This window comes from Xiphias gladius, chromosome 19 (genome assembly GCF_016859285.1).
Source record: "Xiphias gladius isolate SHS-SW01 ecotype Sanya breed wild chromosome 19, ASM1685928v1, whole genome shotgun sequence".
NCBI classification, from domain to species: domain Eukaryota; kingdom Metazoa; phylum Chordata; class Actinopteri; order Istiophoriformes; family Xiphiidae; genus Xiphias; species Xiphias gladius.
Window position 1 is genome coordinate 21,609,090 of NC_053418.1, and position 12,154 is coordinate 21,621,243.

Below are 12,154 nucleotides of genomic sequence, written 5' to 3' on the forward strand. Positions count from 1 at the left end.
TTTTGTGTTGATGGTGAGTCAAGCAGCAACACTCCAGATGGGCCCACAGCAATCTAGCTCTCAGAACCACAGCTCCCTCCTGAGCCTTGCCCAGCATCGCCCATCAAAAAGCTGCCTCACATGTTTTCACTTTTCCTTTCTCTCCATTTTATGATATGGAAAATGTTGATTTTCAAAGACCATATTTTAAAATTATAATGGATACATTTTTTTTTTATATACAGTACTTTAAATGACAGTGCAGTAGCTAGGGGCTGTTGTCTCTAAGCCTTTCACATATGGTGTGTCTGCTTCAAGGCATCTCTTAAATTCCCTCACTATCTCTAACTGACCAGGCCCACTTTAGGCTCCCCAGTCACCGCTGCTGCGTCGCTCGGAGGATTTGGCTCTGCTGAAGTTGAGAGTTGAGCTGAACTGCAGAGGAGCACATCAAAGCCCCACCCTCTGTGAGTCCACCAGATGTCCCGTGGTCATTTTTAAACTCACACCCCAGCGCATGACATGGAGCAGTGTGTAAGCATGTAGACAGAGGTGGATTGGCTGCTTGGAAATTGGAAAAGGAAGCCTGTATTTATGAGGTGGTTTGAGGTGCTGTGTTAAGACGGGCTTAGCCTGCCACTCTCCTTCTGACAGGCCTGTTTCCCCCTGAGCTGGGGTGACCAGAGACAGAGAGAGGTGAAGGAGTGAAGGCAGGAGGCCTGTCAAAGCAGGTCCAGACCAGAGCTGGACCAATGGTGATAAGACTCTCAGGCAGGTGATGCAGCAAATCAGACGAACAGAAGATGTAAAGCCACATTTAATGTCCAGTGGATTAGTATTTTCACAACAAAAAAAACAGAGACGTAGTACTTCATAATGTGATTCAGCCAAAAGGCCCGAAGGTTGTGCATGCTGGGATTGGTGCAGTCTTCCATGATCTTAAACTGGAAAAGCTTGTAAGAAAAATTAATGAGTAAGTGCTATTAAGAAACAGAGACACACAGATTGTAGGCAGGGAAACATACTACTCATACACCATTTAACGCTTACCTCCAACAGTCTCTTGTCTCTTCGTTCCATGTTGACGTCATCGAAAGTTGGACTGCCCCACTGGGACTTAAAGTGAGAGGTGAGACGTGTGGTCTTCTCCATACTGCCACCTTAACAAGCCCCCAGACTGCACTCCGAAGGGAGCCGCACATCAAATCTGTCTTTCCGTACCTCAGCTAGAGGTAAGATGAGTGATCTCCCAGAGCAGGGATCACCCCTGCTACCTCCCCCACACAGCGGCTCTCCTCCCCTCTCTGCCACAGCGGCCAGCCCATGTGAGTCAAATTATTGTAATTGAGCAGGGATGGAGTCGGGTGTGAGGTGATCTCTCTCTTCATCCCCTCCCTCCCTCCCTCCCTGTCTCCCTCTCTTTCTCTCTCTCAGATATTTCTGCACATGTTTTGAAATGACCAGCAAGCATCTTTTTTTTTTTTCTTCCCCCTAACACCGCCTGTAACACAGAAATCAATTAACTCCTTTCAAGTCAGATCAAAGGCCCAATACACCATCCAGGTCTCTGCACAACCTGTTGGACAATTAACTCTCCCTTTGGACAGCGACCAGGCTGGACAGATGAAGGGAGGCTGCTGCCACTGTTCACATACGTGTGAAGTAGTCGTAAACAACGGGAAGTTATTGGTAAGAATTTCAACGAGCATCCCCCTAATTTACCAGTTAGCTGTGCATTAATACAACAGGGTGAGAGGTTTTCATCCATCTGCCAAGGACATCATGACAAGAGGAAAATGGACTGTGACTTCTACGTATACTTTAGTGGATGTTTGTGCCATAAGCTGTCATGTGGCTTACATGGCCATGGATAGATTTTCAGACAATGGGTCCATAGATGCAGACGCCCCAAACTCTCCTTCATGGGAGCAAGACACAGAGATGGAAAGGAGAGAAAAAACTGACTACAAACTGGTCAGTTTTCATCTCTTTGTGGTCTTTCTGTGTCTCTTTGTAGTCAGTTTGCGCATCTTCGTAGTTCGTTTTGCATCTCTTTGAGGTCATTATGAGTCTCTTGGCAGTAGTTTTGTGTCTCTCTTTGGCCATTTTGGCTGGGGCTGCCTGACTCCTTGTGCCCCTGGGCCTGTGCCCACAGTAGGCCTGTTCAATAATCCTTATGTACATGGTAGCACAAAATACAAGTGCGACATCAAACTGATCAGACATGGGAGAGCGAGTGGAGCTTTCGTCCATAGACAGGTGCACTGACCCTGTCCACCCCTCGAAGGTGCCACTTGCATTTTATTGGACATTTATGGCCGGCCAGCATTTTTTTAACAGCCACCTGGATGCAATAAAGGGCTAGCTCCTGCGCTCTGGCTGCCCAGAGGATTTCCCAGCAGCTCTCGTGGGACCTCTGGCTAGTTAAGATGTTTATTAAGCTGAAAGTGGTCCAGTGGGAAAACACAGCACTTCTTAGAGATTCAGGCCAGCAGTTTTCTTGTTAGTCGAAGCGCTCTCCGGAGGATTGGGTTTCTTTTCCTTTCAAACCTCGGAGGGAGGACAGGGTCAGTTCACAGGGCACAAGGTTGACCAACTGGTAACTAGGCACATGAACCCAGGAAGGGAAATATCTCAAGACCATCAAGGTCAGCTTGGAGTGATTCCCACAGTTACATAAAACATAGCCAAGCAAACTCGGCATATAAGCTGAACACATCCTAGTTAGCTGTGGCATAAAGCAGTGTAGCCACTGTAGGAAGTTCATTGTTTATATTTCAGGGAAGTATCTTGTGGAAGCAGTAACAACAATAAGAGTATAGAAAGTGAGTTTCAGTGGTTACATCTATCTGTGAAAAGGTTTGTTCTCAGAAGAAGTCTTCTGAACAAGAGCCTTTACACTTTTAGGAAGCTACAATGTAAATGCCAGTGCATACTATAGCCTAAATACATGGCTGTTTGATTCGTTTTCATGTGCAATTGAAGTTCTTTGAAGATATGTCTGTCCAGAGCATTGTGATGTTTGTTCTGCTTGCTGTTTGAAAGATCTTGACCTCACTAAGCTCTGCTGGACCTCTAGTTCAAAGCCTTAGTCTTTAGCCTCAGGCACTCTGCCCTAATAACTTCAGTTAGACTGTTAGTCCTTGTTTTGCTTTCTAAATGTTTATCAGCCATACTCTTCTCAAAGGTTTAGAGTTTAGAAGACATCATTGTGGACTGGCGTAGTTAAAAAATTGCATCTCTACTTCTCAGCTTGATGAATTTTACTTTTCTCTTTTTTTTTTTTCTTTTTTTTGTGTGCTCTCATTTAATTTTGAACTTTCTCGGGGGCAAACTGCAGAGCCTGCGGTAAGCACATTCTGAACTGAACAGCCAGTGATGGGTTTTTAGTGCTCTCTGCCTAATGTTCAGGACAGATTAGAAATGTTCGCCTGTGACAGATGCTGTCTAGATCTTCACTACCAGATCCACCCAGCTGCAAAACATCTGGTGGATTTCTACCTCTTTCTCTGAAGTGCAGCCTATTAATGACACACTCATACATGTGCAGATACACTCACATTCAGGACACACAAAACACTTCCAGAGTGTTTGATTGAGGCAGAGAAAAAAAATTACACACACACAGATGTTTGATGATAAGGATTTTATTTTTTATTGCCGCTTTCCTCGGAAGCCAGATTTTCTGCAATTTTTTTTTCTATCGCAATGATCCATTTCTTATTTTTCTTTTTTTGCCCTTATTGTTTTTAATGCAGTACATGTAACACATGGATTAGTGCTGGTACTAGGTTGAACTGATTCTCTAGATATGTGTTTGCCATGAAAACAAAGCCATTCAGTTCAAGCTCTGTATTACACCCAGTATCTATGTAGAAGTATTTAGAATATATTTCACTACTTCAGCCACAGAGTCTGCAAGCACATGCAATTCATTCAGCAGACACAGAATTTATACATTCCACATGAGGAGCAGGTATCGAAAGCCTATGTTTGTTGTTAATGGCACACATCCTAAAATCATGCTCCTGGCCTCCCGTAGCTCTCACTTTTTTCATCAGAGGAAACATTATTTTTGCGGAGACAAATCCACTGAATAGTATGATCATCTGACAAGAGGCACTGCAAATCTTGCTCGAGCTGTGACACTTTTACTAATGATGAAAACAGTCATGTAACCACAAATGACAAGTATCCCACTGTGACGTGACGGTATAATATCAGTTGCTTATATGCACATATATGCGTGTTTTTCAAAGTTTGTGAAAGCCTCTTCTCAAAGGGCAAACCATTATTTTGTTTCTGTGTAACTCCTCCACTCAGCACCTCTGTGTGGAATATTGAATGGTCCTTGTTAGAGGAAGATTTTAGATTCTTTAGGCGATCATCAGTCAGACAAAGTCGCATATACACGTGGGTGTGGGTCTCATGGAGACATTTGGAGTCCATGGTTTAATTTTGTTTAAAATTACCACACAGTAAGTTGTTCCTCATGTGTCTGAACGGCTTAGGCTCACATGAAGAGTTGTTTGGCCACGGCTTGTGTGTGAAGTAAAACAGAACAGAAAGGGAGATTCCCACATCATAGAATTAAAAAGCATTTGTTTTTGCTGGGTTTCATAATGTATCATCTGTTACCATCTGTGATCCAACTTTGAACAAGTTTCTGAAATGTTTTGAAGATAATCCTTTGGAAAAAGAAAAGTAATCATTAGGCTTTCACAAAAGATTTGGCATTTGTTTTTTTATTATCATTATTATTGTATGGCACAATGCAGAAGAGACCTCATTCAATTTACATTTTAGTTTCTGTGACTTTACAATAAAAAAAACTGTGTGTGGGAGAAAAAGCTTTAGTGAATACACAAGCAAGTAAATTATAAAGAGAGGAAACGTGTTATTTTTATAATTTGTCCATTGAGATGGAAATATTGAAAACAAACCGACTCTACAGTAATGTGACAAAAAAGATAATGATATTTTATAAGACATAATTTGTGCAATGCACTTTTGGTATAAAACATGAATGAACGAAAAATATATATTGTTTGTGTTTGTATATCCAATGATAATTTGTATTTTTACACCTCTAAAGATTGTTGTCATTGCTGAATTAGAAATTAAACATTCAACATTGAACCGACTGTGAAGTCATTTTCACGCATTGCTTCAAAATTAGACTGAATGTGCATACACTCAGCTTTTGCTGAGCTTTATATGCTGTGTTTATAATATACTGTAGTCATTTTTTATGACCGAAGAAAAAAATACAGTCCAACACATCACAAGAACAATACTAGGACAGAGTAGTTGACAAATAACAAAAATCATATCACAAGGACAAATGAGAAAAGACAAAATGCAAATGGTACAATGAGGACATATAACATATTCAAAACATATTCAAGTAATATACATAATATGACACTTTGTGGTAAAATATCATCTTCTGGCATCTCACTGTCAGAAAATTGCTGTCAATGGGTTGGAAAAAACAATCCTTGCATTCCTAATGGATTTTGACAGGTAATAATTTGTATTATTTATTACTATTATTAATTTTCTTGACACAACTTAAGACAACACATCTTTAGAATTTTTGCAAATTAACAGCATATACACATCAATAGTAGAAATACTAGAAATGGTGTTTGTATTATCTATCTATTATTAGCCTAATTAAAAACCGTTACAGAGGAATTAAACAGGAAAATTTAACTGACATACAAAAGCCTGGTAGTAAATGTTTTGTATTTAAGTATTTAAGATGTGCAGTAATTTATATGACATTTTGTTTTTATTCTAATAAAGATAAAAAAACAAAGGCTAATTATGTTTAAGATGAAAAATTTGCGAAAGGCTTTCATATGATATAAAGTATTAAAGACAATCCCAGTATTTTGTACTTCAATGAAAAGTTTGCGAAAACAGTGTATTTATGTGACTTGAAAGAATATGTAAATGTTCGTTTTCTTTAATTAATGTACTGTATTTACAGCATGTGGTAGCGGTTTGTCATCGTGATTTTACAGTATTTTATTTTGGTGTTCTCCAGTTACTGGTGTTTTTTAAGGGGGGATAGAAGTTTTGCTGCGGTGCAGTAGAGTACGTTGTACTGCCTGGTTTCGTCCAGCAGGGGATGATGTTGTAATTCAGATGGTGGGTTCCAGGGGTTTCGGGCAATGCCAGCATACAGCTGCGAAGCAGTATGTGTTTGAGTCAGGGGACCAGGTGCATAAACCTGAGTGCATCGCGGCTCGCTGTCATTAGATGAGCTGGTCCTTCACAAGAAGTGGCAAGAAAATCAACAAAACACTGAACAAAAAATGCCTCTGACTTGTGCCAGTTAGCTGCTCACGAGACTGTGATTAAATGGGCTTTATTGTATTTTCTTTCTTTCTCTTCTCCCATATTGCGCGGATTTTATTTTATTTTTTTGATAATCATAAACATCAGCCCAAAAATAAATTTTAATAGAATTAACAAACAGGGGATGGTGGACTTCCAACAGTAATACTTCTGTTCTACATCTCTGATTGTGGTAATTAGGTTTTATTTCGGTATTTCCTTGTATTTTCTGCAACAAAACGGTCAATGTTCACCTTTGAAATGATTTTTAGATTGAGATCTATCTATCTATCTATGTTCTAGGGACTTGCTTTTACTTATCTTTAGTAAGTTTAAACAATTACATGCATAATGGTTTTCAGTTATTATTTCATTATTGTTCACTCATACTTTTTTAAATTACATTGGCAGTCATTATATCAGTAGTAGTACTACAGGTATAAACATTTGTATAATCGGATCTGTATTTCTATCAGTATTAAGTAGTCTATCACTGCTTGGGAATAGGGTTATATGATTAGATCCTATGTTAATTACATTACAGCTCCATGTGTTAAGAAACTGCAGGCTACGAATGCAGGTAAACAGTTTTCAGACTCACATTTCAAACTTGTATGTCAGCTCGCTGTCGCACGGGGCCCTGTCAGGCCATCTGTCAAGAACACAATAAATTTGTCAGGGAAAAGAAAAGAAAAGAAAAGAAAAGCGGAATCCAATAAATCATATCATAAACAAATCTAGCCATGGGTTGACAGTGCTGTATTATACTTTGGCTTAATCCTCGGGGAGTTGGGATTATCCTGCAGTATCATATTTTGTGGCTGTCTCTGTAAGGTAAGAGGGAGCATGTGGTTCAGGCAGAATAAAAGCAGAAAAATATGAGTGAGTGGGAAGAAGGCGATGTGACATAAATTTCTCCACTGTTTATCTTGTATGTGTGCATCAGTGAATTTAAATAAGCTCAAGAAACATTATACCATGTAAATAACGCTTGTAAGAATTTAAAAAAAAAAAAAAAAAAAAAAAAAAAAAAGGCAATATCAGATAGACCCGATTTAAATCAAAACGAGTTGTTCTATTTAGTGTTCAGGGGCCCACAGGCCTGCGGGGCCCAAGGCAATCTCCTAGCCTATTTGTTATTCTAGCCGTGCGCTGGATGTTTGCTTGCTGTGTGAAATCACAGTATAACAATATTCATTTTTTAAGGTATGAAAGCAGCGAAATTAAGACTCGGCAAAGACAAATGAAATTACAGGCGATCCGGCGCGAATATCCGACGTGCCTTCAGGAAGCCTCGCCGCCGCTCCACGTCCGTCAGCGGCCAGGGGAGAGGAAAAGCCCCTCCGCAGCCACCGTCCCGATTCTAGAGAGCCGTCCACGCGAGAGAGTCGCGTGCGGGCTAAAACAAGAGCATCAAACCACAATTTTTCGCCCAATTCGCCGAATGTCTCACGGATCAGAAACCCTCCCCCCGCCGCACAAGTCAGTCCTAGTCTGTTTCGTAAGATGCTCAAGTGCAAGTCGGCAGCAAACAAATTACGGGTTTCTGTGTAATTTTTTTTTTTTCTTTTTTCTTTTTCTTTCATTCGAGCTTTTAAAGAAAAGCATCATGGAGAGCTTAGAAACACCCATTAAAAGATCAAAGTGAGTTAACTATCAAAGTCCTCTGGCCCTGCAATTTAGGGAGCCATTATGTCTTTGCTTTGCTGAGTTTCTCCTTTGAGGAGGAGAAGTGTTCTTCTCGTTTTCCCACCAAGGTGTTTTTTTATTTTTTAACATGCTTATCGCTGCGCCTGGTCTGAGGCGTAATCGAAAATGCCTCCCATTTCGGCCCAAGCCGACCCGCCGCGGCCCTGTCCCAAGGTTAGGGCACGGCGTCCATTCCAGTCCACCCACTCATTTTGACAGACACTGGCTCTGCGTTGAAGGGCGTTATTTTTCGGCGATTTTGGCCATACCTCGACTGAAGCCTCCGGTCTGAGCAGAGCAGGCCCGGCGCAGTTGGAGCAGTGTGAGTTCCTCCCTGCGTTGGGAAATTAGTGGACCCCGCGCGGTTTAGAAACAGCGTGATGGGAATGTGGTTAAAACAGGAAAATTATCCATATTTCTACACCCATGTTTTGGTTTGAGTTAGACATTTGTTGAGATGAGATTTAAATGGAACGAAGTCGTTCAATAATTTGATTTCTTTACTGCATTTATTCATTTAGGATCGGTTATCTTCCTTTCTGTGGCACTTTTTTTTTTTTTTAAATCTTTTCGAAGTTAACATAAACGCCTAATGAAACATTCATTTAAATAGACGAAATAGCCTAATTTGAAAAAATGAAAATTGATAGTTGTAGCTGGATTTCTGCGTTCTCTTAATGCACTTCCCCCCGGACTTTGTGCCCCCAAACTGTGCGCACATTTTCGCAGTTTTTGCCTTTACCCCCGCCCCTGCTTTTTAAATGTGGGATCGCAATTTCGCCTTCGCCGAAACCATTTGCGTCCAGGCCCTGCAGCCCAAACCATTTTATTTCCTAATGTTCAGAGTCATTACATCGAATCGAAATCGCGGCAGACACACAGTGATCCAGCCTGCAGGAATGTGCACTGCTGCTGTAATGGCGCATTATAATAGTCTCTTACCTTTTCCGGTGGATGCAACAGTGCTGGTTACTTTAAAGTAAATTGTTTAACTTTAGGGACCATTGCTCTCTGGGCTGCACACCTGCTGCAGCGTTTCCCCCTGCCTTATAGGAGGCGAGGGAGGGCCTGTCATGCGGAGGCTCATTAAAAACACCGCGGGCTAAAAGTTGGCGGATTGATTTATTGAATGAATGTTTGATGTCCTCATTCACACAAGTGACCTGGCCAATAACTGCTGAATGAACTGGGGGGGGGGCAGGCTCTATATGTTTTTAAAAAATGTATTGATTACGTTGTATTGATAGTGCGCGACTCATAATGCAGCTTAGTGATGAGATAATCTAATATGAGCGTGAGGCGGAGGTGATTGACCCCATGCTGATAGAAGTGCTGGAAATCGAGGGGTTTGGGGGGGGGGGGCAGCTGAGCCGGGGACGGATGGCTTCAGGACTGGCAAGTATGGACTCATTTTAACAGAGCAAATCCTCTAACGAAAAATATCATCCTTTCCCTATTCATCGTGTATTTCCATATACTTTAAACATGTCTGTGACAGTAATATCCCTCTAAAAAAAAAAAAAAAAAAGGTGACTGTGAGTGAAATATCCTCTGTGCCTTTCGACTCCCCTGCGCCTTCCAGAAAGCTGCAGCTATTCCCTCAGTGAACGGCAGAGGGCAACGCCAACAGTCTGCTGTCTGTTTTCCAAACTGGGCTACAGGTCATCGCCTTGATGCTCCACAAAGGACATCAAAAAGCAGCACGCAGCCAGGACTCTGGACTGAAGGTCGACGCTGCGTACAGAGGTTTCACATAACTCACAAGTCAAGGTCTTGAAATGTATTTTGTTTGTCTGTTGGTTTTATATTCTCCATTTAACAGACTGTTTTGTGATAACTTATGTGAGATATATGATATATTTTTTAATGTTTATATTTTAAGATACTACTACAATTATTATTATCATTCTTCTTCTTATTATTATTATTATGCTATAAAAACCGTTGCCGCCCTGTCAGCCATCTTCATGCAGTGTTGGGTTCGGTGCTACAGACATGTCTTCATTATCTTTATTCAGCAGCATGTTGTTTTGTTTTGTTTTTGTGTATGTGTGTGTTTTTTTTCTAGTGAAAACTCCCACAGATTCCACATAAAGGCATGAGTTGATCTCAACATACAATACTGTTGCTTGAAGTTTCCTTATAACGTACTCTTTCTTGGTCCTGCTCCATGTATCCAGTCTTCTTATTATGACTTGCCTGGGCCTGTAGCTATAACCTTTTTTTTTTTTTCTTTTCTTTTTTTTTTTTTTTTGATAACAATCAGCCTCTCATGCAGCGTGACATTAAAAGCAGCACAATCCCGTTAGCAGCCCTGTAATTTCAGACAGGTCGGCTTTTGTGCGCTGTGTTCCTCCGCACCTTTCCAAACGTCTTGATCACATATTTGACAAAGAAATGAACTGATCATTCCTGAATTGTATTAACTCTCGCAACCTGTAACGCACATGGACCGTAGTTTATTTGTTTGTTTGTTTTTTTAATCGTGTGTATTTGAGACGCTGTTGTTGCCTTTTTAAGAAGCTGGTTCTGATTTATTTTACTCTGCACGAGGGCTCATTCCCCAGATCAAAGAGTAAACTGATCAGTTGCTGATCCGCCGATAGTGAGAGCTGATCTACAGCTGCTGTTGTCCTGCAAAATAAATACAGGGCGAGTCTGTAAATTCTTCATTATTATTATTATTATTTTATTATTATTATTATTATTAGCATCGTTATTGTTGTTGCTGTTAGCGTTGTTGTTGCTGCTGCTGCTGCTGCTGCTGCAGCTGTTTTCCCCCCGAGCGAAAGATGGACGCACTGGGCTGGTAGAGTGGCTGGACGGAAAGCTGTTATCACCGCTGATCGCCAGGTGCATCAGCTGAAAGGGGACAGCGGCTTCCACCAGAAACAATACACAAAAGAGCAAGGGGGGAAGCCTGTGCTGCTCCAGGAGACACACATAGACATATCTGTATTTTATCTGACTGAGGGATATAGAACGATTCATGATGAATATGGAAGTTGTTGTTTTTTTTCCCTCTCGCTTTAATATTTGAAGTAATTTTTGGGGGGTTAAATAACCTCCACAGAAAACATAATTTTATTAGAAAGCGTGTGAGAGAATTATCCTAATAATTAAATTATAGTTGAATGACTTTATTATTATTATTATTATTATTATTGTTATTATTATCACACCGTGGTCAGCGTCAGGCCAGGCCTCTGTAGAATATCATTTTTCTCCTTCTAGTCTTCTCTTCGGTTGACTCCATGTGTGTGTTGTTATTGGACTGCGCGCAGCGCACTGTACTCTGCTCCAATCGCATCCCAATGGCGGTGAATGAGGGAATGAAAAAAATGTAGCCATGCATGCAGGAGTGGGAGGATCCACTCGCCTCAATCTCGATCTCAGACTTTCTGCAGCAACCAGCCGTCTCTGTTACTTCCAAAGAGTTACTGCCGGGACATCTGCACACATACTCCTATCTTTGGATTTGTTGTCAACTTTTTCTGCCCTATTTTTTTTTTTTTTTTTTTTTTTTTTTTAATTTACGCCTGACTCCTCGACGAAACTCTTACTCCGCGAAGACATTTCCCAGCTTTCCCCCGCCGGCTTGAGGACGAAGAAGATAAAGCTTCCTCGGTCCTCTAATCATAACAGGTGACTGTTCACGACAGTTTTCCCACGTTTGTTGTTTGCGTTCTGTCTCTCCACGCTTCTCTGACATACACCCGGGATTTGAGTAGCCGGCTTAGACTGCCCTTACCTTTTAACTATTGCGAGCATCAAAGTCGACTTCTTGCATTTCATCTAGTTACGCTCATTTTCTATCATTTCCCTCCCCCGAGCTGCAGGCAGAGTGTGTGTGTGTGTGTGTGTGTGTGTGTGTCACACGGAGCGCACACGGCTTCAACAGGTCGTCCTCGCTCTCCCCAACAGACAGCTTTGTGTGCCGGGGATTTTTCTTGTCAAGTCTGACCGTGTTCTTATGGATATTGCAACAGGTCTGGTGTCACTGGAGCGCCTCTCCACGGGAGAACAGTCCGAGACTTGCATCATGCTGGACGGCATAAAAATCGAAGATCATCCCCTGCGATCGGGACAGGCCACGCTCGGAGTCATGCTCGGTGAGTCTACTTCTTTTGTACTGTAC

General features: G+C 41.4%; 1 protein-coding gene across 2 annotated transcripts in view; it reads left to right on the top strand.

Moving 5' to 3' along the window:
- Positions 1–413: 413 nt before the first annotated feature.
- Positions 414–12,154, top strand: part of lmx1bb (LIM homeobox transcription factor 1, beta b) — a 57,403-nt gene continuing 45,662 nt past the window's right edge. The window contains exons 1-5 of one of the 2 annotated variants that reach the window (XM_040154344.1): positions 414–446; positions 1,077–1,304; positions 1,492–1,668; positions 9,599–9,786; positions 12,006–12,128. In XM_040154344.1, coding sequence (XP_040010278.1) covers positions 12,059–12,128 — 70 coding nt within the window. In that variant the 5' untranslated portion in view covers positions 414–446; positions 1,077–1,304; positions 1,492–1,668; positions 9,599–9,786; positions 12,006–12,058. Of the gene's footprint in view, positions 447–1,076; positions 1,305–1,491; positions 1,669–9,598; positions 9,787–11,989; positions 12,129–12,154 lie in introns of those variants that run through there. The other variant, XM_040154343.1, reaches the window with a different exon arrangement.